Here is a 26697-nt window from a genome sequence, read left to right as displayed (position 1 = left end):
AGTTCTATGTGTTATCACAGCAGTAACCCAGATAATAAAAATGGACTAATTGTTTATCTTTAAATATATTATAACACTGTTCTTAAAGGGAGAAGACAAAGAACCCACAATTTAAATCCCTGAGATATGTAGGGAAAATTAAAATTTCATTTATTATTCTTACACCAAAATAACCTACCTTCCAGTAAAAGTGTTAAAAATGTATATAATTATACTTTTTACTTAAGCACTAAATGTAATGAATATAAATATAATTAGAGACTATCTAGAGGCAAAGTAGAAGCATGTTTTGGTTTTAGAGGTAGATAAAAAGGCAAATTGCAGATTATTCCAGTATTTTCCAGGTTACCCATTCATTTATTGGGTGCCTATTGTGTACTAGACCTAAGGGGTACAAAGATTACAGTCCTTACCCCCATGACACTCACAGTCTAGAACTGAGATGGACGGACATTTATATCCAGTGTGATAAATATAATGAGAGATAGGTACAAGGAAGGTACTGAGAAAATTGCAGTGGGGGAGATCTGACCTCAGCTGGTAGCATGGGAGGTAGGAGAGACTGAAAAAGCTTCCAGTGGGACAAGTTGTTTCAAATATTTGTAGGTATTCCAAGTGGCATGGGGATGGGAATGGATGTTTCTCATAGAAAAAATATCATGAGCAAGATATAATGGGGGCTGAACGAGCCTGAAAATTGCAAATAGTTCATTATGACTGGGTATTAGTAATGGCAGAGGGAGTACCTGCCTGCACCTGGTAAGAAGGCCCTAGAATTAGGGTGTGTGTGTGTGTGTGTGTGTGTGTGTGTGAGAGAGAGAGACAGAGAGAGAGAGACAGAGAAAGAGAGAGAGCGCATGCCAGAGAGATGGGAACAGGAGAACTAGGAAGAAGAGAGAGAAGGGGAGACAGACATAGAAAGAATATGAGAAAAGTAACTACCGTCCTGGTAAGCAGTAGTAGATCAGTAGAGGTGGAATGGATTAAGGAATTCAAAGATAAGAGAAAGAGCAAGTGTTTTGCCACTTTGAGGTCTTTGAAGGACATAGGTTTATCCTGAAACAAAGTTGGGGAAATTATGTGAATGAGAATAGTAGGAATTGTAATGCTTGGGTCCATTTTCTCTAAAGACTGATTAAAATACACAAGTCTGATACTATAGGAAATAATCAGCTATCAGTGCAAGAGCATAACATGGGGATTTGAGGTTAAGTCACCTCCAGCACTTGCCATTTCTTTGCCTCCTTTCAGAACATTTTCAGATTTCCAGCTTCTAAATGTGAAAAGTTCTTTAGGGTGCAGACCTCTAAACTTTTTTCTCTTCTTCATTTTGTCTCCCCTAGACAGCCTCATTTGACATATCCTATTTGACATCTCCACTGAGATCTAAAAGGTGTCTCAAATTAACACATCCAAAAAGAACTCTTGATTTGCCCCCTAAACTGGTCCTTCTGCAACTTTTCCCATGTCAGTCAATGGCAATTCTGTTCATTCTGAAACTCAGGCCAGAACCCTTGGGGTTATTGTCTGTATAGATAGACTTTATTTTTGAGAATAATTTTAGATATACAGAACAATTCAGCAGATAGTACAGAGATTTCCCATATAAGCCCCAACCCAACGCAGTGTTTTATTAGTATTATTAACATCTTGCATTAGTGTGGTACATTTGTTGTAATTAGTGAACCAATATTGATAGATTATTTTGAGTAAAGCCCATAGTTTACATTAGAGTTCATTCTTTATTGTACAATTCTATGGATTTTAACAGATTCATAATGTCATGTATCTACCATGACATACAGAATAGTTTCACCACCCTAAGAATCCCCTATGCTCCATGTATTCATCCCTTTGCCCCTACCCTGAACCCCCTGAATTTTTAACTTTCTCTATAGTTTTGCCTTTTCCAGAATATTAGATAGTTAAGATTGTATAGTATGTAACCTTGGCTTTTTCCATTTAGCAGTATGCATTCTCCCCACCATGCATTGTTTTTTGAGTTTTAGCTATGCTAATAGGTGCATAAGCAGTATCTCATTTTTTAGAATTTGCAGCTTCCTAATGACATATGATGCTGACCTTTTTTTCATATATTTGCTATCTGTGTATCTTCTTTAGGGAGGTGACTGTTCAAATCTTTTGCCCATTTTTTAATTTGGGCTGTTTTTTTTTTTCCTTTTTGTTGAGTTTTAAAGATTTAGGTATTTTAGATACAAGACCTCTTGCCAAATATGTGTTTTGCAAATATTTTCTCCCACACTGTGGCTTATCTTTTATCCTCTTAATAGTGTCTTTTGTAGAATAGGAGTTTTTAATTTTAATGGAGTCCAACTAAATAATTTTTTCTTTTGTAGATCACACTTTTAGTATTGTATCTAAAAACTCATCACCAAACCCAAGTTCACTTAGATTCTCTCCCGTGTTGTCTTCTAGAAGTTTTATAGTTTAGTGTTTTACAGTTAGATCTATGATCATCTTTGAGTTAATTTTGGTAAAAAGTGTAAAGAGATTCATTTTTTTTCTATGTCAATATTTGGTTGTTCTAGCACCATTTGTTGACCCATTTTTGCTTCTTCATCAGAGATCAGTTGACTTGAATTTGTGTGGGTCAGTTCTGGGCTCTCTGTTGTAGTTCATTAACCTATTTGTCTATTCCTTCACCAATAGGACTTGGTCTTAATTACTATATAGCTTTACAAATCTTGAAGTCGGGTAACGTCAGTCCTCTTACTTTGTTCTTCTTCTCTATTGTGTTATTCTCTGTCTTTTGCCTTTCCATATAAACTTTAGAATCAGTTTGAATATCCACAAAATATCTTGTTAGAGCTTTGTTTGGGATTGTGCTTAATCTGTAGATCTCATTGGGAAAAATTGGCATCTTAACGCTATTGAGCCTTCCTCTCCAGAAACATGGACTGTATTTATTGAGATCTCCTTTGATTTCTTTCATCAGAGTTTTATACTTTTCCTTATATAGATCCTTACATATTATTTTTGTTTATGCCTAAGTATTTTTTTTTGTTTTTTTGAAAGTATTTCAATTTTTTATGCAAATATAAATGGTGTTGTCTTTTATATTTCAAATTACAATTGTTCATTGCTGGTATATAAGAAAGCATTTGACTTTTGTATATTAAGCTTGTATGTATCCTGTAACCTTGCTATATAATTTCTTTATTAGTTTTAGTATACCCAGTTCTCATACCCTAAATTAATATATCAACAAATTCTGGCAGTTCTTTCTTATAAATATATCCAAAATCTGTCATTGCTCACCACTTCTGCTATACTACCATTACTCTGGTGTAAGCTAGTATCATCTCACCCCTTATACAATTGCATCCTATGCAGTAATCCTCCTTTATATCATTTACCACGTTTATTGCTACTTAATATATTATATATTTGGCTGTCCTTGATTGTTTCCTATCTTTCTTCCTCTACTAGAAAATAACCTCCATGAAAGCAGGAACTTTGCTCTTAAATGCTGTTGTCTTAGTGTCTAGCTTGGTACCTAGTACTTGGTCTTAAATAAGTATTTGTTGAATGAATGAATGAATGAATGAATGAGCTTTCTTACACTTTTCAGTTCCTATAGCAGACACTTGCTAAATAACATGTTAAAGAACATAAGGATATGCTACAAGAAATAGTCCAAAAGTCTCAAAAGAAAATTTGAATGGCTGCAAAATCCATCCACTTGCAAAATTTATCACTGTTTCCCACACTTTACACTGTAACTGTGTATGTTATCTGCAGAATAGAGACACTCACATGTCTGAAGAGGCACTCCACCAATGCTATGAATAGCCTTACTTTAAATTTTTTTTTCATCTGTATCCTCCTCACCTCTCCCTCCAATCACCTTTCAGCCACAAAATTTCATCTTTGAGTTAATTTTGGTAAAAAGTATAATTAGTGTTTTTGGGGAAAGACTTGCATTAATGGTGGAGCAAAGGATTACCAGAACTAATTGAGTTCCCTTTATAGGACATTTCTAAAGATGTTCTTAGGTATAAGATTCAATCCTGAAGTGTTACATATTTTTTTGAAGGATGCTTCATTATTTCCCTGTAATCAAAAGATACTTCTTCTCTCCAAAGCTGTATTTTGTATTACAAATGTATTTAATGATGATTATTTTATTTGAGGCCTGAAATCTAATAACTGGCAAAATAATTTCTGTCATTTGGCCTCCTTGCATATCAAAATGATGCATGTCCTCATACTACCTCTGTTAAAAGTCTGTTGCTGGTGAAACCCCCAATTTCATCAGTGTCTTAAAACTGACACAGCACTTTTTCTCTTAGCCTCAAAAAAAAAAAAAAAAGGAACAACAACTTGCAGTTTATTTTAGCAGAATGGCTTCCCACTTTGGTGAATGGCCACACAGGCAGTTAATTATTCTAATCCAACCTTGGGACTTTGGCTGCCTTGATATTTCTGTTTGTTTATTTGTTTTTTTAAACTAGGAAAGCATTGGAATGATTTCCAAAGAAGTGGTCTATTATCCTTGAAACTTTTCTTTAGGATTGAGTTTCTGGATGAATAAGGTTTTTTGATACCTAGGGCACCAATTTCGTTTTGCCTTGTGTTCAGATATATCATAATGAGGCAGATCAAGGAGTATTTAATTGCTAAGGCTACAGTGTGTACCAGCTTGGCCACATTGAGGAGGATAGCAGGAGATACTGTTTTCTGTGGGTTGAAATTAATAATAATCTTAACCCATGATGCATTTTATAACATTTAAGTTAAAAATCATGTTGTTTTCAACTTGCTTGTTCTCTGTACAAATCTTCAGAAATCACTTTGTTTCTGTTACAGGATCATCATAAAATGAACGGCTAAGATTTATTGAAGGCATTTACATAGCTTGGAGGAAGGGCAGTAGCCAGATAATGTTACCTATGTGTTTGCCTCAGGCTTTTTCAAGTAAGCTTTATTAAACTTTGGAATTACTCTCTATTCAGTATGTTGAGCTCCTCTCCAAACAGTTATGAGAAGGAAAGCCTGTTATAAACATCAACTGCTATTACTGCTGATCAGCAACTATGATTATTACTGATTCCTTTCTTTAGGTTTTTCCTTTGAAATATAGTGGATTTGAGAACCTGAGCTTCTTATTATGAATACATAGGTTTTGTTTTCCATATATGGATTTCTATTCGAGTAGAAACTATAAATTTTATTATCTAAGTTATTTTAGAGTTGTGTGATGAAGCATCTCTACAGTATATTTCCAGAGAACTGGCTTTAAAAAATTTTACATGAGGTTTCTGAATTAAGACTTCAAGCTGTCAGCTTGTTAGAAGTTAAGTGAGATGATAGTATTTTAGTGGTGCTTCATTGCCCTTAGAATCTTTACAATTGGGTGTGATTTTTAAAGTAGGACTTTGGAACCTTTTGTGGTGTTCTTGCTATTAGGTTGAGAAAGTATAATCTGTTGACTTAAAGGCAGAGTAAATATTTTTAGGAGTTTATTGGTGTCCCATAAAGGAAAGAATAAGAACTGTCTTGATTAGGGAAACTTGATGACATTACTTTAAACATATGTTAAAGACAGATCAGAAAAGTTCCCAAACAGGAGTATTTGTAAGACTTCCCTAGCATGCTTTCAGTAACAGAAGCAGATACACCATTTTATCGTGTAATTACTGAGAAAAATTCACTGGTAGTTTTCCCTACACACAACCAAATAGAATAAACAGAGCTCTGAAATGGGAACTTCCATTTCATTTTTGACAGTGTTTCCCTCAACTCTGAAGACAAAACCCCTTTTTACAACTCTGAGCTCATTTTCAAATATTAGGGTTTCCCACATGGGTGTTCTAAGTAAATTTGAAAATGTCTTGCTGTTTATATTAAAGAACTCTGGAGACAAATATCAATGAGATGGAAATTTCTATCCTAAAGTTTAGCATATGGTCTAGAATTCCCAGACAGTTTACCTTAGAAAAACACACACGCGTGCACATGTGCATGCACGCACACGTTTCTGATTTAAACAGTATCTTAAGAAATGGAAATGTAAAAGATGCCTTCATAGGTTTTTTTTTCCTTCTATCTGTGTCTAACCCTTGTCATACTCTGCCAGCTAGGGATGTTTAAAGAAACATATTTTTTTTAAGTATTTTAATTTCAGTTTCAGGTGTACAGTATAGTGATTCAGCACTTTCATATATCACCCAGTGCTCATCATAGCTCATTAAGTGTATTCCTTAATCCCCATCACCTATTTCACCCAACCCCCATCCGCACCCTCTGGTAACCATCAGTTCTCTATAATTAAGAGAGTTTCTTGGTTTGTCTTTCTCTCTTTTCTTCCCCCTTGCTTGTTTGTTTTGTTTCTTAAATTCCATGTAGGAGTGAAATCATATGGTATTTGTCTTTCTCTGACTGACTTACTTTGCTTAGCATTATACTCTAGCTCCAACCGTGTTGTTGCAAATGGCAAGATTTCATTCCTTTTATGGCTGAATAATATTCCATTATGTGTGTGTATGTCTGTGTATATTGTGTATGTATATACATATATATACACATATATACATATATATACACACACACACACACACACACACACACACAACATCTTTATTCATCAGTCAGTGGATGCATCAGTTGCTTCCATATCTTTACTATTGCAAATAATGCTGCAGTAAACATAGGGGTGCGTGTTATACTTTTGAGTTACTGTCCCTGTATTCTTTGGGTAAATGCCCAATAGTGCAATTGCTAGATCATAAGGTAGTTCTATTTTTAACTTTTTTTTTTAAAAAAAGATTTAATTTTTCACGAGAGACAGAGAGGGAGAGAGATGCAGAGACAGAAGCAGGCTCCATGCTGGGAGCCTGACATGGGATTCAATTCCAGGTCTCCAGGATCAGTCCCTGGGCTGAAGGCAGTGCTAACCCCGCTGAGCCACCCGGGCTGCCCTATTTTTTAACTTTTTGAGGAACCTCCACACCATTTTCCATAGTGACTGCGTCAGTTTTCATTCCTAACAACAGTGAATGAGTGTTTTTTTCACTATATCCTTGCCAACACTTGTTGTTTCTTGTGTTGTTGATCTTAGCCATTCTGACAGGTCTGACATGGTATCTCATTATAGTTTTGATTTGCATTTCCCTGGTGGTAAGTGATGACGAGTATCTTTTCATGTGTCTGTATGTCACATCATTGGACATCATTGGAAAAATGTCTGATGTATGTCATCATTAGAGAAATGTCTGATCATGTTTTCTGCTCATTTTTTAATTGGATTATTTATTTCTTGGCTGTTGAGTTGTATAAGTGCTTTATATATCTTGGATACTAATCCTTTATCAGATATGTTATTTGTGAATTCCTTCTCCCATTCTGTAGGTTGCCTTTTAGTTATGTTGATTGTTTCCTTCATTGTGCAGAAGATTTTTATTTTGATGTAGTCCCAATATTTTATTTTTCCTTTTTTTCCCTCACCTCAGGAGACATATCTAGAAAGAAGTTGCTATGACTGATGTCAGAGAGGTTACTGCCTGTTCTTTTCCATGATTTTTATGGTTTCAGGTCTCACATTTAGGTCTTTAATTCATTTTGAATTTATTTTTCTGTATGATGTAGGAAAAGGGCCCAGTTTTATTCAAAAGAATATTGCTGCCCAGTTTTGTCAACATCATTTGATGAAGAGACCATCTGTTTTCCATTGGATATTCCTTCCTGGTTTGTTGAAGATTAATTGACCATATAATTGTGGGTTTATTTCTGGACTTTCTGTTCTGTTCCATTGAACTATGTGTCTGTTTTTGTGCCAGTACCATACTGGTTTTGTTTTTTTTTTTAAGATTTTACTTATTTATTCATGAGAGACACAGAAAGAATGGCAGAGATATAGGCAGATAGACCTAATGCAGGACTCAATCCCAGGACCTCAGGATCATGACCTGTGCCAAAGACAGACGTTCAACCACTGAGCCACCCAGGTGCCCCTACCATACTGTTTTGATTGCTACAGCTTTGTAATATGACTGGAAGTCTGGAATTATGATGCTTCCAGCTTTTTTTTTAATTTTATTTATTTATTCATGAGAGACACAGAGAAAGAGGCAGAGATACAGGCAGAGGCAGAAGCAGGCTCCATGCAGGGAGCCTGATGTGGGACTCAGTCCCGGGATCACGGGATTATGACCTGAGCCAAAGGCAGACGCTCAACTGCTGAGCCATCAAGGGGTCTCTGTTTTACTTTTTGAAGGTTAGTTACTTTGGCTATTCAGGGTCTTTCATGGTCTCATACAAATTTAGGATTACTTGTTCTAGTTCTGTGGGAAATGTTGTTGATATTTTGATAGGGATTGCATTAAGTATGTAGGTTGCTTTGGGTATTATAGACATTTTAACAATGTTTGTTCTCCTAGTCCATTAGCATGGAATGTCTTTCCATTTCTTTGTGTCAGCTTCAATTTCTTTTATCAGTGTTTTATAGTTTTTAGAGTATAGGCCTTTATAGGCCTTTCATCTCTGGTTAGGTTTATTCCTATGTATCTTATTATTTTAGTGCACTTGTAAATGGGATTGTTTTCCTAATTTCTTTCTGATGCTTAATTATTGATGTATAGAAATGCAACAGATTTCTGTACATTGATTTTGTATCCTGTGACTTTACTGAACTTGTTGATCAGTTCTAGTAGTTTTTGGTGAAGTCTTTTGAGTTTTCTGTGTATAGTATCATGTCATCTGCAAATAGTGAAAGTTTTACTTCTTTATCCATTTACATTCCTTTTATTTCTTTTCACTGTCTGATTGCTCTGGCTAGGACTTCCACTTCTATGTTGAATAAAAGTGGTGAGAGTGGACATCCTTGTCTTCCTCCTGACCTTAGGGGAAATGCTCTCAGGTTCTCCCCCTTAAGGATATTAGCTGTGGATATTACATAGATGGTCTTTATTATGTTGAGGTATGTTCCCTCTAAACCTGCTTTGTTGAGTTTTTAATCATGAATGGATGTTGTACTTTGTCAATTGCTTTTTCTGTGTCCCTTGAAATAATCATGTGGTTCTTATCCTTTCTTTTATTCATGTGATGTATCAATCACTGATGTAATCAATTTGTAAATACTGAACCACTTGCAACCCAGGAGTAATTCCCACTTATGGTGAATGGTTTGTTTAATGTATTATTGAATTCAGTTTGCTAGAGTTTATTGAGAACTTTTGCATCTATATTCATCAGGAATACTGGCCTGTAGTTCTTTTTTTTAGTGGTGTCTTTATCCGATTTTGGTATCAGGATAATACTGGCCTCAGAATGAATTGGGAAGTTTTCCTTCCTTTTTTATTTTTTGGAATAGTTTGAGAATAGGTATTAACTCCCTTGAAATGTTTGGTGGAATTCGCCTGTAAAGCCATCTGGTCCTGGACTTTTGTTTGTTGGGATTTTTTTGATTATTGACTCAATTTCTTTGCTGGTTATCAGTCTGTTCAAATTTTCTATTTCTTCCTGTTTTAGTTTTTGTAGTTTATATGTTTCTAGGAATTTATCTATTTCTACTGGGTGGTCCAATTTATTAGCCTATAATTTTTCACAGTATTCTCTTAGGATTGTATATCTGTGGTTCTTGTTATTTCTACTCTTTCATTTGTGATTTTATTTGAGTCCTTTCTCTTTTTTCCTTGATAAGTCTGGCTAGAGGTTTATGAAATGTATTGATTTTTTTTTCAAAGAACCAGCTCCTGTTTTCATTGATTTGTTCTATTGTTTTTTCCAGTCTCTATATCATTTATTTCTGCTCTATCTTTACTATTCCTTTCCCTCTGCTGGTTTTAAGTTTTGTTGTTCTTTTTCTAGCTCTTTTAGGTACAAGGTTCAGTTGTTTGAGATTTCTCTTGTTTCTTAAAGTAGGCTGTGTTGCTATAACCTTCCCTCCTAGAACAGCTTTTGCTGTATCCCAGAGGTTTTGGAGCGTTGTGTTTTCATTTTTTCATTTGTTTCCATATACTTTTTTATTTCTTTTATTTCCTAGTCAACTCATTCATTGTTTAGTAGCACGTTATTTAACCTCCACCTATTTTTGGCCTTTACAGATTATTTTAAAGAAACTTATTTAAGTTACGTGTATTACAGTGGCTTTAGAGTGTCAGTTCCCATCAGTGCTATGCATTGAGGTTTCTGTTTAAAATCTATGGTTGCTCCATCTGAATATCTTTTTCTGAAGTAAATCTCTCATGTGAACAGGAATCTGACTAATTGTCATGTGATTCAAAACAGGTAGAAATTACTTTTTAAAGAGAGAGTGGTCCCAATTTGCAAAGTGGCAAACCGGGTATAAGTACTATATAATAATATTTGTATTCAGCGACTACTTGACAGTTTTCAGAACCTTTTCATGAATGCCACCTCATTGATGCTTACAATAATTCTATTTTGTAATTATAGCACTTTTTGTTGAAAGACTTTTCTTTTGAATTGCTGCTGTACCTTTGTTAAAAATCACCTGACCAAGCTTATAGCATATTAAGAAGTAATATATATGATATATTAACACAAAGGATGGGGAGGAAATGGAGCTATATAGAAACAAAGGAAATGACATCAGAGAGTAACTTGAAGAAATGAAGAGTACCAGAAGTATTAAATATGTAAGTTAAACATTTTTTATCCTTTTTCCTCTTTTTTAAAAGATGTAAGATTGTATAAAGCAATAATTGTAACATTGTATCACTGAGTTTATAATGTATAGACACGAAGTCTATGACCATAATAGCACAAAGGAAGGAGAAAGGAATGAAACTATATTGGAGTCATTTCTATATTTTGTTAGAATTAAGTATTAATCTGAGGTAAATGATGATAAATTAAGATGCATATAATAATCTCTGGAACTACTACTTAGAAACTCAAAAAAAGTACAGTTAAAAAAGCACAAGGAAATTAAAATAATGCACTAGAAAATATCTATTTAATAAAAAAGAAAGTGGTAAAAATGAACAGAGAAACGAGAAAGACATGTTATATATAGAAAACAAATAGCAAACTGGCAGATATAAATCAATAATATCAATATTAATTTTAAATATGAATGATGAGGCACTTAGAGTCAAAGGGCAGAAATTGTAAGATTAGATATAAAAACAAGATCCAACTATATGCTCTCTGTAAGAATCACACTTTACATTCAGAAAAATCAATTTTGGAAAAGTTTCAGTGATCTTTTTCTACACTGCTAGCATCTGAATGTGTCCCCCAGATTTCATATGTTGAAATCCTAACCCCCAAAGATGATGATATTAGGAGGTGGGACCTCTAGGAGGTCAAGTCGTGAGGGTAGAGTTCTCATAAATAGAATTAGTGCCTTGTAAAGAAGCCCATGAAGATTCCTTGCCTCTTTCAACATGTAAGGACACAGTGAGCTGGCTTTGAAACAGGAAGAGGACCTCTACCAGAATAAGCCCATGCTGGTACCTTGATCTTGGACTTTCCAGCCTTCAGAACTGAGACATAAATTTCTGTTGGCTAGAAGCTACCAAGTATGTGATATTTTGTAATAACAGCCTGAATGTATTAAAGACCTATACCATTCTCTTTCCTTTCCTTCTGTAATTCCATTTACACATATGTTAAACTGATATTGTACCAAAGGCCTCTGATGTACTTTTTATTATTTTTTTATTGGAGTTCAATTTGCCAACATAAAGCATATCACCCAGTGCTCATCCCATCAAGTGCCCCTTCAGTGATGTACTTTTTAAAATTGTTTCTCTTTGACTTCAGTTAAGTTTTCTGTGACCTCTTTTCAACTTTACTAAATCCTTTCATTAGTCTGATTCTAGTCTATCATTTAGCCTAGTCAATACTTTGAAAATACATATATTTTGAATTTTAGAAGGTCTATTTTCTTTAGACTTCATTTTTCTACTTAAATTTTTATCTTGTTCCTCATCTTGTCTTTTTTCTTCAATACTATAACATATTTATAATGCTTATTTTAAGAGTCTTTAGCTATTAATTCCAAACCATATCTGAGTTTTTCAACAACCTTAGTTTTTCTGAAAGTCTTATGTTGATTTTTTGCTCTTGATTATTAGATACCTTTTCTTGCTTCTTCACATAGCTTAGAATTGTTCACTGTATCCAGATACTGTTTATAAATTAGAAATTGATGTTGATGCTACTCTGTGCTCCCCAGGAGCTTATCCTTGCCTCTCTCTGGCATGTAGGGTCAGGGCCTGACTTAGTCTAATCAGAAGTCAAGATGAGTCATGGCTGAGTTGCAGCCTTAGTTATCCCAGTTTTCTTCTGGTTTCAGATGTCTTGAGAATGGGATCAGACTTTTCTCTTCAGGGCTTTGTGATGAGAGCTTGCTGGCTATTTCCAAGTCCCTTCCTCTGCTTCTCATGCTGTCACTGAAATGCAGAATAAGTTCCATAAGGGAGAATTGGTGAACTAGAGGGATCTGTGTCCCTCCAGATTTCAGTCCTCCATACTCATTCATGTATGGCTGTTACAAGTATTGATGGTTTCTCTTTGTCACAGTTGAAGATGCTTGCTCATGACTGACTCCGGCTTCTCACCCCTGTGCCCACACTTAGCAGTTTCCCTCAGGGGTAGAACTGGTTTATCTCTTGGTTTCTACTTACCTGGGAAGGGCTCACTTCTCATTTCCTTTAACCTTCTTTGGGTTTACATTTCTTTTATGTCTTTAAAGAAAAATGTCATATTTTTAAGCAAGTTGGGTATTCTTTCTTTATTGTGGTATTAATAGTGGTCTTTGATTTCTTATACATTCTAATTAGAAGTAAAACCTCCTCCTGCTCTGACTTTTGAATAAATAATATTGGGGGAAAAAAAGTACACTGCCCTGATAATCATTTCTTACAATTCTTATTTTTAACTTTTTTCACAGTATAGAGTAGGGATCAGCAAACCTTTTCTGAAAGGGCCAACTAAGAAATATTCAGGCTTTATGGACAAAGTGGCAAAATTGAGGCTATTATTATACAGGTAGTTATATGACCATTTCAGATATCCCATTTAAAGATCTAGAGACCAATCTTAGCTCAAGGGCCATTAAAAAACAGATGACTGTAGTTGCCAAGTTCTGGCATAGAGACAAGTGATAAAATAATTAAAAGGTTTAATGAACAAAAAGCAAGCAAATATCAGATACTTTTAAGAAATTAAATTCTAGGAAGTTCTTTGGTACACCATCTACCATGATATCTGTAGTAATAAGTACCACAAGTGATAATCCTGATCTGTCAAGACAAGTTGAACTTTTATTTGGTGTAATAGAATTGCATAAAAAACTTTATTTGTCAACAGTGATATTTAGCCACATAAAATCTTTAGTCAAAAAGCCTCACTCATTCATTCTGCCCAGGTATTCTACTAGAATACTGGGCATATTGGGGAATTTTTTTTAAACTTTGACATGCAAATGGATGTAATCCAGTGGAAAACAGTTAAAAGTATAAATGCAAGGTAGTTCATACCATAATCTAGGTTTGCAAAATGTTTCTCTGTAGGGTAAGGTACGTAACTTTGCCTAGAGATTGGGAAAGGTGAAGGGAAGAATTAGGAGAGATGATGGTGCTTTCCTAACTTGAAAAGGAATTAAGACTTCACCAGGTGGACAGATTTGTACATCCAGTAAGTGTTGCCTGACAGTTATGCTTAACAACTAAAGTATTACCATATTGTTGACTTTACTCACTCAAGGTCATTTTAGAAATGGTCGGACTGGGGATCCCTGGGTGGCGCAGCGGTTTGGCGCCTGCCCTTGGCCCAGGGCACGATCCTGAAGACCCGGGATCGGGTCCCACGTTGGGCTCCCGGTGCATGGAGCCTGCTTCTCCCTCTGCCTGTGTCTCTGCCTCTCTCTCTCTCTCTCTCTGTGACTATCATAAATAAAAAATAAAAAAAAATTTAGAAATGGTTGGACTGTGAGGGAAAAAAAAAACCTATTCTCTCCTTATACCATTACGTGCCTGTGTAAACCTAAATGAGAGGTAGTAGGTAAGCAGCCTTTTGCAACTGTTTTAACAGCCCACCTTATAAAGTGACAAATTATAAAGTGTGTGTGTGTGTGTGAGAAAGACATACTATAAAGTGATTAAGTGATACTTTAGCAAGAATAATTTAGTTTAAGAAGTTATCCAGAAGTTTACTGCTGCTTTTAAATCCCTGGAATCTCTCCAGTCTCTGCTACAGATTTTTAAAAAAGCATTATGATTATTGTGGTAAGAATACTTGAAAACAGAGACTTTTCTTTTTATTTTATTTTTTTTTAATATTTTTTATTTATTCATGATAGACACATAGAGAGAGAGGTGGAGACACAGGTAGAGGGAGAAGCAGGCTCCATGCGGGGAGCCCAACGTGGGACTCGATCCTGCGACGCCAGGATCGCGCCCTGGGCCGAAGGCAGGCGCCAAACCGCTGAGCCACCCAGGGATCCCCGAGACTTTTCTTTTTAGATTCTATATAGATTTAATAGCTAATCGGATGGGTGAAGAGTGACCATAAGAATTTTTACTTAGAGATGAGAAGTAGAACTCAAGGGGATAAAATACACTTTTGCTAAAGAAGAGTATTGAGCTATTTATGTATTCAGCTGTAGCATGTTAATATGCCAGTTAATCTTTTTCCAATTTCTGGAGAATTGTTTAGTTTAATGATAAAAACAACTGATCATTTTTTATTTGCCTTTTAAAGAAAGCACCTCTGGAGGTTATGTTTTACTGAATTATTGAACACAGGCTTTATTGAGTAGGTAATAAGGATTTTTAGTTTGTGGTAAACAAAAGCAAACAGCACTTTGAAGACCTAGAAACTAGATTTGGTAGATTATTTTCCATAGCAAGCAAACTGAAATCCTTTATAACGTCAATGCTTGATATATAACTTTACAAGAAAAAAGTTTTCTCTCTACATTTTTCTCTTAGTATCTATTAAGTATCAGAATAAGTAGTGAGAACCATAAAAATATGTCTATTCATATCTAATAATTCCAACTTTGGAAAGACCAAACAGAAACAACTACCTACAGAAGGATCACCATCACATCTTTATTAGTACCCAGCCCCCCACAAGGTCCTAAAAGAACTATTTTATAGAAATAGGGATATGATTGGGTAAATTTTGAGTCAATATATATGTGTAGCCATTGAAAAAGTAGTAATTATGAACACCATGTAGAAACATGGAAATGTTTATTATCTATTTTTTAAGAAAGCAAACATGAACACCACATTGTTCTACTCTATGATACTAAGTTAGAAAATTGGAAAATGAATGCTCAGGAGCCACAGGCCATAGGTGCATTGGACACTGTTAGTGCCCCATTCTGTAGGTTCCTGAAAATTGTTTTATGTGTGATGATCAGGAGAGATGGGTAAATACAAAAGAGGACTGAGAGTCAGTAGATGGCTCTTATTTGCAGGATTTTCTATATGAGACAACAACTTCAGTTGTTTACATTTGAGCCTTCAGACATTTCCTTAGCGTTATGGATAGAATGTTATTGCCTATTCCTTCTCCAAGATTTTACAGTGTTTGATGTTATTATTAACTGAATGACTATGAATCCTAAATGTACTGTGGTTTATTTTCAGGATAAGGGAGATCTTGAAGGCATCTCGAAAATTGCAAGGTGACCCAGATTTGCCAGTGTCTTTTACCCTGGCCATAGTGGAGTCCGATTCCACAATAGTCTATTACAAACTTACTGACGGATTTATGCTGCCAGACCCTCAGGTCAGTTTTGAGGCAACTACCAGTAAACAGTGAAAAAATGGGAAAATTATGACATGATTTTAAGTGTGAATCAAGTCATTCAGCTTCCTTTGCAACATGAAAATTCAAGAAAATAATGACCTGATTTTCACACCTCAGAAACCTGGCTGTTTTGTTTAAAGTAATATGTTCCTGGTTTCCACAAAGATAGTTAGACTTTTTTTTTTTTACTCTTTGGAGAATTTCATAGTTTCTTAGGGTGCCTCCTAAAGACCTGATATTATTTGATAATTAACTGAGGTGAAATGTAAAGGCTTTAACAGTTTTAGCCAAAAGAACACTTCTTTAGAAAATGTTAAATTAGTTGACATTTTGACAGGAACCTTTAATAAAAATAAATGTGTATAATTTACTTATATACTTTGTTGGTGTATTTGGGATGATTACACTTAAATATCTTTCTGATTTTGCTCTTAAATTCCCTTAATTATTGAGGAAAAAGTCCATCCTGATTTTTTTTTTTTTTTTATGTTGCAGAATATTTCCCTTAGAAGATGACACCTGTGCTTCCTGATGCTTACTTTGGGATTGGATTTGAGATCCATCAGCCTGGTTCTGGTTCATCTTTTATCTCAGAGATAGTTAGGGTTGACTTAGCAGGTCCCATTCCATAAGTTTTTCTTCTTGAAGAATGAAACTTTCGCAGATAGAAGAATTTTTTTATTCATAAGTATAGGGTAGTTGCTCTAGAACTTTCTTATCTGGAGACAGTTTAATTATAGTTCTATATAAATTGATGCTTAGGATATGTTCAGAGGGGTGGAACATATGTGTTTCTTCTGTCATTCCCCCACTCATAGCTGCCTCATTGTTCATTGCTGCCACTGCTAACACATTGTTGAGACTGTCACCTTTCTCTAATTCAACCCTCTCAGTGCCTTTTGGCCACTACAGCTAGTCTGCAGTGGCATTTCATGGACACCTGAACACCTGGAGAGTTTGCTCAGTCTGCTTTTAAATCCCCAATAGAAAGTAAGTTTTCTTTCCATTGGTTTTTATGTGGGATTTACTGTTGATTTTAAATCAAAAGTAAAAATATGCTCATCCAGAGTGTAAAATTACATACATGTCTATACAGGGACCAGAGAAGTGCTACCTATTAGTTACTTCCTACCTAAGTAAAGGAGATACTTGACCTTCCTTTCCATTCTTAATACCACCACCCTTATTATATCCCAGTTAGAATATTGCCAGAGAGATAGTGAGGGATGGTGTCAGGCTTAAAAAGTCTTTATTAAGTAGACCTAGTTAGTTAGCCCACTTTTGTTAATGCCTCTCAATTATGTTGCCTAAAGTATAAAAAATCATATGCACAAAGATATTCCAAGTGGCATTAGTTGTAATGCCACCTCATTAGGTAGGGGTCAGCAAACTTTTTCTATAGGGCAGAAAGGAAATATTTTAGCCTTTGCAAACTATATAGTCTCTCTTAAAACTATGTGCTGTTTATAGTACAGAAATAACCAGAGATAATATGTAAATAACTGGGCATGACTGTGTTCTAATAAAACTTTATTTACAAATCCAGGGCCGTAGTTTGCCAACCCCTGGCATAAGGAAGTAATTAATAAACAGATACAGATAGCCAATGAATGATACATAATGTACTCATTAAAAATTAGTAGTGAATAAATGAAAAACATGAGAAAACATTTAATTAAAAAAGCAAAATATAAAAGTGTATGAATGGGAAGATCATGGCTGCAAATAACATACCAAGCATATAATAAAATGGTGACAAAATAAATTACTGTTCTTATAATAGGGTGACAGCAATAAATTGATGACTTGTCTTCAGTATTTCACTTTTTCCTTATTTGTATTTCTTTTATAATAATATTTTAAAATAAAAAAGTATCTCAACATCTGTATTAGTCATCTGTCATTGCCTAATATTACCAGAAACTTAGCAACACAGCAACACACATTTACTTTCACAAAGTTGGATTCTTGGGAGGTGGGCTGCAGTCAAGCCAGTCTCCGCTGAGGCTGGCCTCGGCAAGGTCAGCTTCCTCCATGTTGTGATTGTTAGCAGCTTTCAGCTCCCTGTGGTCTATTGGGCTGATGGTCTCAGTGTCTAGTGGGCAATTGGCAAGAGGCCACCCTCAACTCTTTGCCACATGGACCCTGCCAGCACGACTGGTTGATTCCTCAAAGCCAGCCAGGAGACAGTTTCAGCACGGTGGATCTTATAATCTTTTCTTAAATAAGTTTTTTTATTGTGTTTTTTTTTTTTAAGATTTTATTTATTTATTCATGAGAGACCCATAGAGAAAGGTAGAGACATAGGCAGGGGGAGAAGCAGGCCCCCTGCAAGGAGCCTGATGTGGGACTCAGTCCCAGGACCCCAGGATCACAACCTGAGCCAAAGGCAGATGCGCAACCACTGAGCCACCCAGGTGCCCCTGGATCTTATAATCTTATGCAATGTAATCATGTACATTCTGTCACTTTGGCCATGTTCTATTGGTTAGAAGCACATCATGGCTAACTAGAAGACAACAGGAGCAAGAATGAAAAAAGTGGCAAAGTAGGAACATTAGGAAATGGTGTAAAGCATCATTCTTGGTCTGTAATAGTTCCTGACTTCTTTCCTTTGATGATATCTGAATTTCACTTTTATTGTTGTGGAAAGTCTTGGCAATTCCTTCGAGATGCCCTCTGCTTTCCCGATAGGTCTGAAGATGCACTCATTCAGAACAATGTGTGTTTCTGTGACTCTGGTCAGTGCTTTGTGGATCTAAGGACCCTAAAACAGTTTATAATAAATTCTTAGGGTCTCTACCATTTGATGCCTTTGAGACTTTTCATCACAGTGTTAGAATAACAGTATGCATTTTCAGAAAGAAATGTAAGACTTAATGACCATTAGATTTGTTTGTCAGATCTGGTGATCAGTGAGCCCCTACGTTCTACAAGACCAGAAGTATTTTTGGGGTTACTCAAAAGGAGTGTTCCCATAGAAATCTTTAAGCCTCAATCTTGTATGTATGTATGTCCTGGGATGTCTCCTCTATTCCTCTATTTCAGAATGTCCCCTGTGTTCTTCACCAAAGTTGTTCTGCTCAAAGCCAGCAGATACCTGCTAATATGAATAATGGTCCAGAACAATTTGGAAAGGGAGACAACCCAGCTGTGTCTGCCGCATACTACTGAAAAACTAGGTAGAGTGATTTCTCTTGAATAATCAAATGACTGTGTAATGGCACTTAATTTTGTCTCTCTTGTTAAACTATGGACCCCTTAAGAACACGGCAGAGAACCATGTCTTTTTTTACATCTGTGCATCCCAGCACCTTCCACAAACTCACACACTAGGCTCTCAATAAATATTTAGTGAATGAATGAATGCAGATAGCAGACTTGTTGAATTAGTGTCTTACTCTGCCTGAAGGCAAACCAAAGTGATCCATTTGGGCACTAGAGGGCAGTGCTAAACATCAAATTTTCAGACTCTAGGACTAGGTTAGCTTGAGAAGTGCTCTTGAAAATTTATTTTCAGTCTGTGGGAAATACGCATAAATAAAAACATAAACAAGTTTTATGTGCTCACACCCCCCTCCTTTTCCTTTCTGGTATGCCTCTAAAATTATACTCTAACGACATGAAATATGCTTTGCTCAAAATGTAGATCTATATATAAAAATAAAAGCTTGTTTGGGGCAAGGGTCAGTGAGATGGGTGTTTTTTTCTAGACTGTGGTTTTGTTCATAACCTTATGAAATGCTGCATCTCATTTTTTCCCTGCAAAAGCCTAATTTGTTAAATAAACTTCAGGATCCTATCGCATAGCAAGAGACCCCAGTTCTGAAATGCTCGCTGAACTGGCTTCATGCAGGTTGTGAAAGATGTGAATCGCTGCTGTAGTGAATTGACTTTTCCCATAAGAGGAGTCCTCTCTGGGTGGGAGCAGGAAGGGGGAAAGGACATTGCTGACTTCTCTCTAGTGCCATCTTTGCCTTTGCTTTCTGGAGTCCCTAGTCAGTGTCCACTCTGCACTGGGAAGGCTCAGTGGAACATTTGATAAACCAGGTCCTATGACTCCAGACTAACCTATTTGGCTGCCTAGGCCCCTGGGCCTCTCTAGATGAATGTGTTCCTAAACAGTATACCTCTCTTATGAAGAACATGAGGACAGAGTCACTTTGGAATTCTAAACTCTACTGAGAATAGCAATCTGACAAAATTCATGTAATCTGAATTATTTTTTAAATGAAACTTTTATATGCCTGGAACCAAATGACTTAACCAAAGCTTTATGGTGTGTCATCTTTTTCTGAGCCTTCCTGTTCTGAATTCCTTTCTGAGGTCACATTTTCCATTGCAGCCCCAGCAGGAGGCCTTTTACTGGTGCGGCTCTGTGGTTCCTGCCAGAGCCTAGAGTTCTTCTGTATAGAAGCTCTTTATTCAGCCGCTGTATTTATATTTAATGTGCAGAAGGGTGTTGTATCTGAACAATTAGTACAATTTTCCTTTCTTTCAGACCAATAACTGTTCTGGTCCTTACCACTCGCACTCCTGCAGCCTAATCCTTTTAATGATCTTTGAATAAGAACTGCTTGTGCTCACGAAGGAAAGAGGATAGAAAAATCATGTGACTTACTGGGGAGGTGTACTCTTAAAATGCTTAGATGATTCTGCAAAATTAAAAACCAGTCGAACCAAAATCAAACAAAGATTGGCTTTTTAAGTTTCAGGGTAACCAGGATGGAGGTAATATTAGGAAGTATTTAAGTAAAGTTCACTTCATGCGTTTATTAATTATCTGCAGACATTGCTGGGCTCCTTCTGTGTGCTGGCATGACCAAGGTAAATGTGGGATGCAAAGATTAATGAAATATGACCTGTGCCCTCAAGGGACTCAGATAAGCAATTACAATTCTCCTTAACCAACACTCTAAAAGGATATCAATGTGGGTGAGGAATACCTGTCATGCAGTGTATGAAGTTTATGAAGTCATGCATTTTACTTAATGGTGAAGGAGTTCAACAACTTTCGATAAAGTGTTTTCGTACAATTATAGTATGTATATTGTTTGTCCCAAAGGACTGAAATTTGGATAGCATACAAAGAGGTACTATACAATGTACCTCTAAGGACTTATTATCTGGCTATACAGGAAAAAATCTATGTGTATGAGATAATTTGAGAGGATTTCAAGGCAGTGTTATAAATGAATGCTGAATTACAATGGGGTACCCCTCTATTTTTGACCAAATGCTTCATTCAATACTCTTTACTTTGATTCTCACAATAGAGCTGATATCATGTACTTGTTATTATCAACTTATCCTCATTTAATAGGTGAGGAAGTTAGCTCACCAAGTAGTTAAGCAATGGCTTCGTGTAGTAGCAGGTGTGTGGCTAATGAGGGCTAGAACCAGGTCTCCCAATACTTAGCTCACTGTTCTTTTCAGGATACCATTACTAGATAGAGAAATATATTAATCCCAAAGAGCCTTTGGGAAGAAAAAATAGCTCTAGTTATTCCTCCTGGAGGAAGTTGGGAAATGATTTAGGGATCAGTTACATTAACTTCTTGTACTCTTGAACAAATGTGTCAAAATGTCAAGCTGTTTGTGGATAATTTGGAAAGCCATATTCATGAGCAATATATTTACAAAGTTTTACTCCAAAGAATAAATACATTCATGTCCATACTTTTATGTTGGCAAAGTTAAGTGAGAGCAAGAGCTCAGGAAGGTTCTCTGCTTATTGGAACTATATTTTGTGCTGGCACCAAGAGTAGATAGACTCTAGGTACTTTTTTTTTAAAAAAATATTTATCCACTTATTCATGAGACGCACAGAGAGAGAGGCAGAGAGACATAGGCAGAGGGAGAAGCAGGCTCCTCACAGGGAGTCTGATGCAGGACTCGATCCTAGATCCTGGGATCACACCCTAAGCCAAAGCAGATGCCCAACCACTGAGCCACCCAAGCATCTCAGACTCTAGGAACTTTTAAATGATGGTTTTACACTTGATGAGAAAGAGTCTTGCACCCTAAATATCCCCTAAGTATGCTTGCTGTTGCTTGAAATATTGTGCCAAGGCACAATGCTAAGACTTGAAGAGATTATAAGACCAAATATTTTATCATTGGACTCAACAGATAAAATTAATCTGTTAAATTGTTATGAGAATTTCTAAATGTTTATTCTTGATTTCTGTACTTAACTCATTGCAGACGAGCAATATTTTTTGGACTGATACTATATACATACCACACTTTGAGTAGCATGTGTTAGAGCTTGGGTAAGAAGTGATGAGAGCCTGAATGCCAACAGCAGCCCAGGTATATTAGGATGCACTAGATTATGATGCTGTTGCTTCACACAACCCAAGAATTTCCCTGAGTGGAATCTGAAACTGGCTCCATGCACAGAGAGCAAGGAGAAAACAAAGAGAGGCAGACTATTCTAGATTGCTGGATGGCAGTTTTAATAGGCAAGGAAACTTAAATATAAGGCTTATCTTGAATGGCTGCAAGAGGAGTAGATTTTCCCACCCACCCTGCCAGAATCTTAGAAGTTTGTATTGAGGCCTTAACTGGGTTAAGTCACATATACTGTTCAGATGCTTTCAACAACACATTGTTCTCTCAGGTTGTATCCTTGAAAATGGTCCCACTGTGGGGATGGTGGGCAGAGTGTACGTGCCAGGGATAGGGGGAAGGGTGAGGAGTTTCCAATTACCTGGTGCAGCTCTTGAATCAACTTGCGGTCATGTCCTCTTGATGACACGCAGTAATAACCAACGAATTAGTTCGACAAATGTCTATTTCTTGCTCACATTACAAACGCATTGTACATAGACTTGGAGTCCTTACTCTGGGACTGAGCCTCTGCCATCTGGAATTTTGTCTGTTCCAGTGGCAGGAAGAAAAGAGGGTTGCAGTCTCACATATTATAACCAAATACTTCCACCAAAAGCAACTTATGTCACCCCTGCCCACCTTTTCTTGGCCAAAGCAAGTCATATGGCTGGCCATGATCCACTTAACAAAGGAACCACAGTTGTGCCATGTTCCTGGACCGAGGAGAAGAAATAGAGAACAGCCTTTCCAGATAATGGAAAGGAAAGGAGAGAGAGGATGTAGGGAGGGTTAACAACTAGTGAGCTCTGGAAGCAGTGGGGCAGCAGTGAGGGAGTTAAACCTCAAGCTGTTCTGAGTCCCTTGACCTTAATGTGAATGAGTTTCAGGTTACAGTGGAAGACAGAGGACATTGCAAGAAGGACAGGGCACTAGGCACAACCCAAGCAGGAAAGGGCCAACTTAAAAAAATAAATAAATAAATAAATAAAAATAAAAAAAATAAATAAAAATAAAAAAAATTAAAAAAATTAAAAAAGGAAAGGGCCAACTTAGGAGGCTGGTGAGGAAGGGAGAGCTTGGAAGACAAACTTTCCCCCACTTTTCTGCTCAGGTTCTGGATTTAGTCTCTGAGCCAAGAAGGGAGATACTGTATGCATCAGGAACCTAGGATCACTGTAGACCTGCTCTTCTCTTCCAATGCCTTGTGGGTTGTTAAACAGAATATGTTGCCTGGTCATCTCTTTACTTCCTTCCTAAGGATGGGGAAAAAAAAAAAAAAAAGCATTTGTGCCTACAGTGTAGGGGGTATAATTGAACCCTGTGAGAATATTTCTGAAGGAAGCTAGTTAAACATGGGTGCGTGGATAGGTTCTTCATGAGAAAGAACCCAGGGAGCTCCTTTTCTGGGATGGAGAATTATCTAAAGGGATCATGAACCTGAGGTATTTGTGTAGATCTAAGGGGCTGTCAGGGTACATGAGCATAGGATGGGGAGAGAAAGTTGGGGGGGTAGATACTAGTCCTCAGGGCTTCTCATCAGCCCATGCTGTCATCTGCTGAACTGAGTATCATGCTGCAGTGACTGTGTTCCACACAAGTCACCATGTGTCCTCCTGGTCCCTGGCCACAAGATCTTTCAGCTCTGAGTTTCTCAAATATTCCGCTTGGGCACTTGGAAATTATTTGGTTCTATCTCTGAACTCTGTGGGCATGTGGGGTAACTTTCAGGCCGCCTTGGATCCTCTTCATCTAGACACACTTTCTCAGCCAGGCTTTCTTCTCTGCTGTCTTCCCAAAATGTCGGGTAAGTTACCTTAAGGGCCAGGGGTCAGAGAGGCTTTACCTGAGCCTGGAGGCAGCAGCCAGAGGTGAGAGGCTGGGTGCTGGCCACAGATTCCCCTCACATGGATGAGGGGATTTGCCCAATTTCCCCGAGTATCTGTTGTGTCTTCTCTGCCCCAGGAACTCAGCCTGACAGGACAGTGCACAGGAAACCAAACACAAGTCTCTGTTTAGTGACCCATTCAAGTGTCTAGCTCTTCTGCTTTTGCTCTCCCCTCTTCCCACAATTTTCCCCCTAGTTTTATCTTAGGGGTAGAAAATCTATAACCATTTCCAGATCTATTTTTCTTCCAAACATACTGTTTTTGCCAAGATTTCAGGTTTTGAAACTCAAACGACAAGAATTTGCCTCTTTTGTGCTGTAGTATAATCCCATCCCTGAAGCCATGTGCCAAGATATCCTATATGGGAGACAGTTCACAGGTAACAAGAATTACCGAGATGGGAAAACATATCATTTAATATATCAAAATATTATCCTGCGACATTCACAAACAGAAGGTACTAATTATCATTAACATGCATATTTATACTCATAAGAACTACTTAATTTTCTGAGTGTATATCTTATTTTACCCATCAAACTATACCCTACCTATAAGTAGTGTGGTACTTGGCATACAGTAGGAGCTTGATAGATATTTTATTTGCTAGCATTAAAATGATCTGACACAAATTATGCCTCACCCAATCCTATTCCTGCTCTTCTCAGGACAGGACAAAATTGGCTGCCTCTCTGCCCTGTCAACCCAATGTAGAAAGAGGAGCCCTAAGCTCCTTAGGTCACCAGAGACCTCATCCCATGCTGGATGCTCTTATAAACATGCTATGCTATGAGATCTGTTATATTCTGATCCTTTGCCTTAGTAATTTTGAGAAATCAAGAGGGGGATTTCTAAGCAAAAGTATGTCTGCCTAAAAAGCTTACTTAATATTTTATTACACATTCTGTTCTATGCTAAAGCTGTTCATTTTTATTTATCTAACAATTTTGGAGGGGAATGAAGGCATGTGAACACCGCTAAATTTAGAAATTCTTCTTAGAAATGGTAATTTCCTACTCAACTATAAAATTATGGTGATTATACTTCTGTTGATGACTACAGATGAGGATACTGTGATTTTATAAATGGGCGAAAATAAATGGGTCACCTCTTCTCTCATCCCCTATTAGAAAATGTGGTTCCTGTAAATATAATCCTGTAGGTGTACTTTCCTAGACTGTAGGTGCTCATCTTAATCCTTCAGATTTAAATGAGTATAATTCACCCACGTGGGCCCTTGCCATTCCACTTCTGCAAAATGATAGGTTACTGCAGGTACTCCCTGAGATACAGTCCCTCTGAATTTTGGTAGACCTCCCTTTCCATGAACACCTTTGTCACTCTTTTCCACTTGGTTTTTAAAAAAACTCCTTCCATCCTGGGCTTTGAGAATCCATCATCAGAAATGTGGTCCTTTCAATTTTTGAGGTTCAGGAGGATTGGAAGACAGAGCTTTGACTTAAGACCATTCAGGGTGTTGTGGGAGAGGTAGATAATCTCCTTGAGCCTCAGTTTCTCCTCTGGAAAATGATGGACAAAACATGTCCTTCTGGTTGTGCTTTCCTCACACACTGAAATGATTATGGGGAACAAATGGAGCCTGGTTCATAATAAGCTATCCTCTCCCCTTTGCAACCTCCAAGCAATTCCTATGGAGGTGCATACTACCACCTTAGGAGTGAATGTATGATGACCAGCTGAGAGCCAGGCTTCCAACAAATGGAGCCTAGATGTGCAGGAGGGGAAGAGGAAGGTACCAAATGAAGGGGGCAGGCACCAAGGATAAACTCTGCCCTTTGAAAATGTTATCAGGCCTAACCCTGCTGCTGCCATAGCTGGTGGTGGTGGTGGAATGATGATGATAAAACTTTTTGGTTCCATTTTGGGAAACTCTTTGAACTCAGATAAATTGCACAAGAATAAGACTAGCGATGCAGTTGGAGGCATACATGGAGTAAGGGAAATTTCCACTGCAGGGAAGCTGTATTGGGACAATTCATGGGGATTAAAGACAACCAAGTTAAACTTAGCTCAACTCAGCACAAAAGCACATTGAAAAGTTTCCTATAAATAGAAGCTGGACTGTTTAGGGTGGGTTTAAGTCATGGGACCTGGCATGGAGCCTTGTGTTGATGGTGAGGATTGGGCCTCATCTTAAAGGAATGAATATGTAAAGAAACATGAAATAGTAACTAACAACTTGAATCTGTAATGCTTACATTAGAGGGGAGGATGTAGGGGCTTTATTTTGTCCTCTTCTATGTTCCCAGAACTTATAACCATGCCTGACATGTAGTGGGGGGTTCCAAAAATATTTGTGGAAGGAAATAGAAAAATGAACACATATAAAATAATGTCAAGTATGATAATACTTGAAGAAAGTAAAACAAGGTAAGGGAACAGGGTGCAACAAAAATGCAACTCTAGGTAGGGGTCAGGAATGGCTTTTCTCTGCAGATGACAGAGAGACCAGAATGCAGTGAAGGGGTGAGACCTGCAAATAAATAGAGGGTTAGCCTTATAGGCAAAAGGATCAACACGTGCAAATGTCCTGAAGTGACAGCCTGGTGAGTGGCATCTTAGATTTTGCATTTCTGTTAACTTCTCATATGTTGCCAGTGTAGCTGGTCCGTGAAACATGCTTTTAGCAGCAAGGATTCAAACTAGAGTTTGACCATGGAGTCAGTAGTTAAAGCAAGAAGGTTATAGAACTGACAGA

At 37.1% G+C, this 26697-nt stretch overlaps 1 protein-coding gene across 1 annotated transcript in view; it reads left to right on the top strand.

Annotated features, from left to right (window-relative positions):
• Positions 1-17641, top strand: part of TSEN15 (tRNA splicing endonuclease subunit 15) — a 31171-nt gene extending 13530 nt beyond the window's left edge. The window contains exons 4-5 of the mRNA XM_026001176.2: positions 15594-15735; positions 16252-17641. Coding sequence (XP_025856961.2) covers positions 15594-15735; positions 16252-16272 — 163 coding nt within the window. The 3' untranslated portion in view covers positions 16273-17641. The remainder of the gene's footprint in view (positions 1-15593; positions 15736-16251) is intronic.
• The last annotated feature ends 9056 nt before the right edge of the window (positions 17642-26697 follow it).

This window comes from Vulpes vulpes, chromosome 13, assembly GCF_048418805.1.
Source record: "Vulpes vulpes isolate BD-2025 chromosome 13, VulVul3, whole genome shotgun sequence".
Taxonomy (NCBI): domain Eukaryota; kingdom Metazoa; phylum Chordata; class Mammalia; order Carnivora; family Canidae; genus Vulpes; species Vulpes vulpes.
Note: the sequence above shows the minus strand (reverse complement) of the source record. Positions and strands in the feature narration are given on the sequence as shown.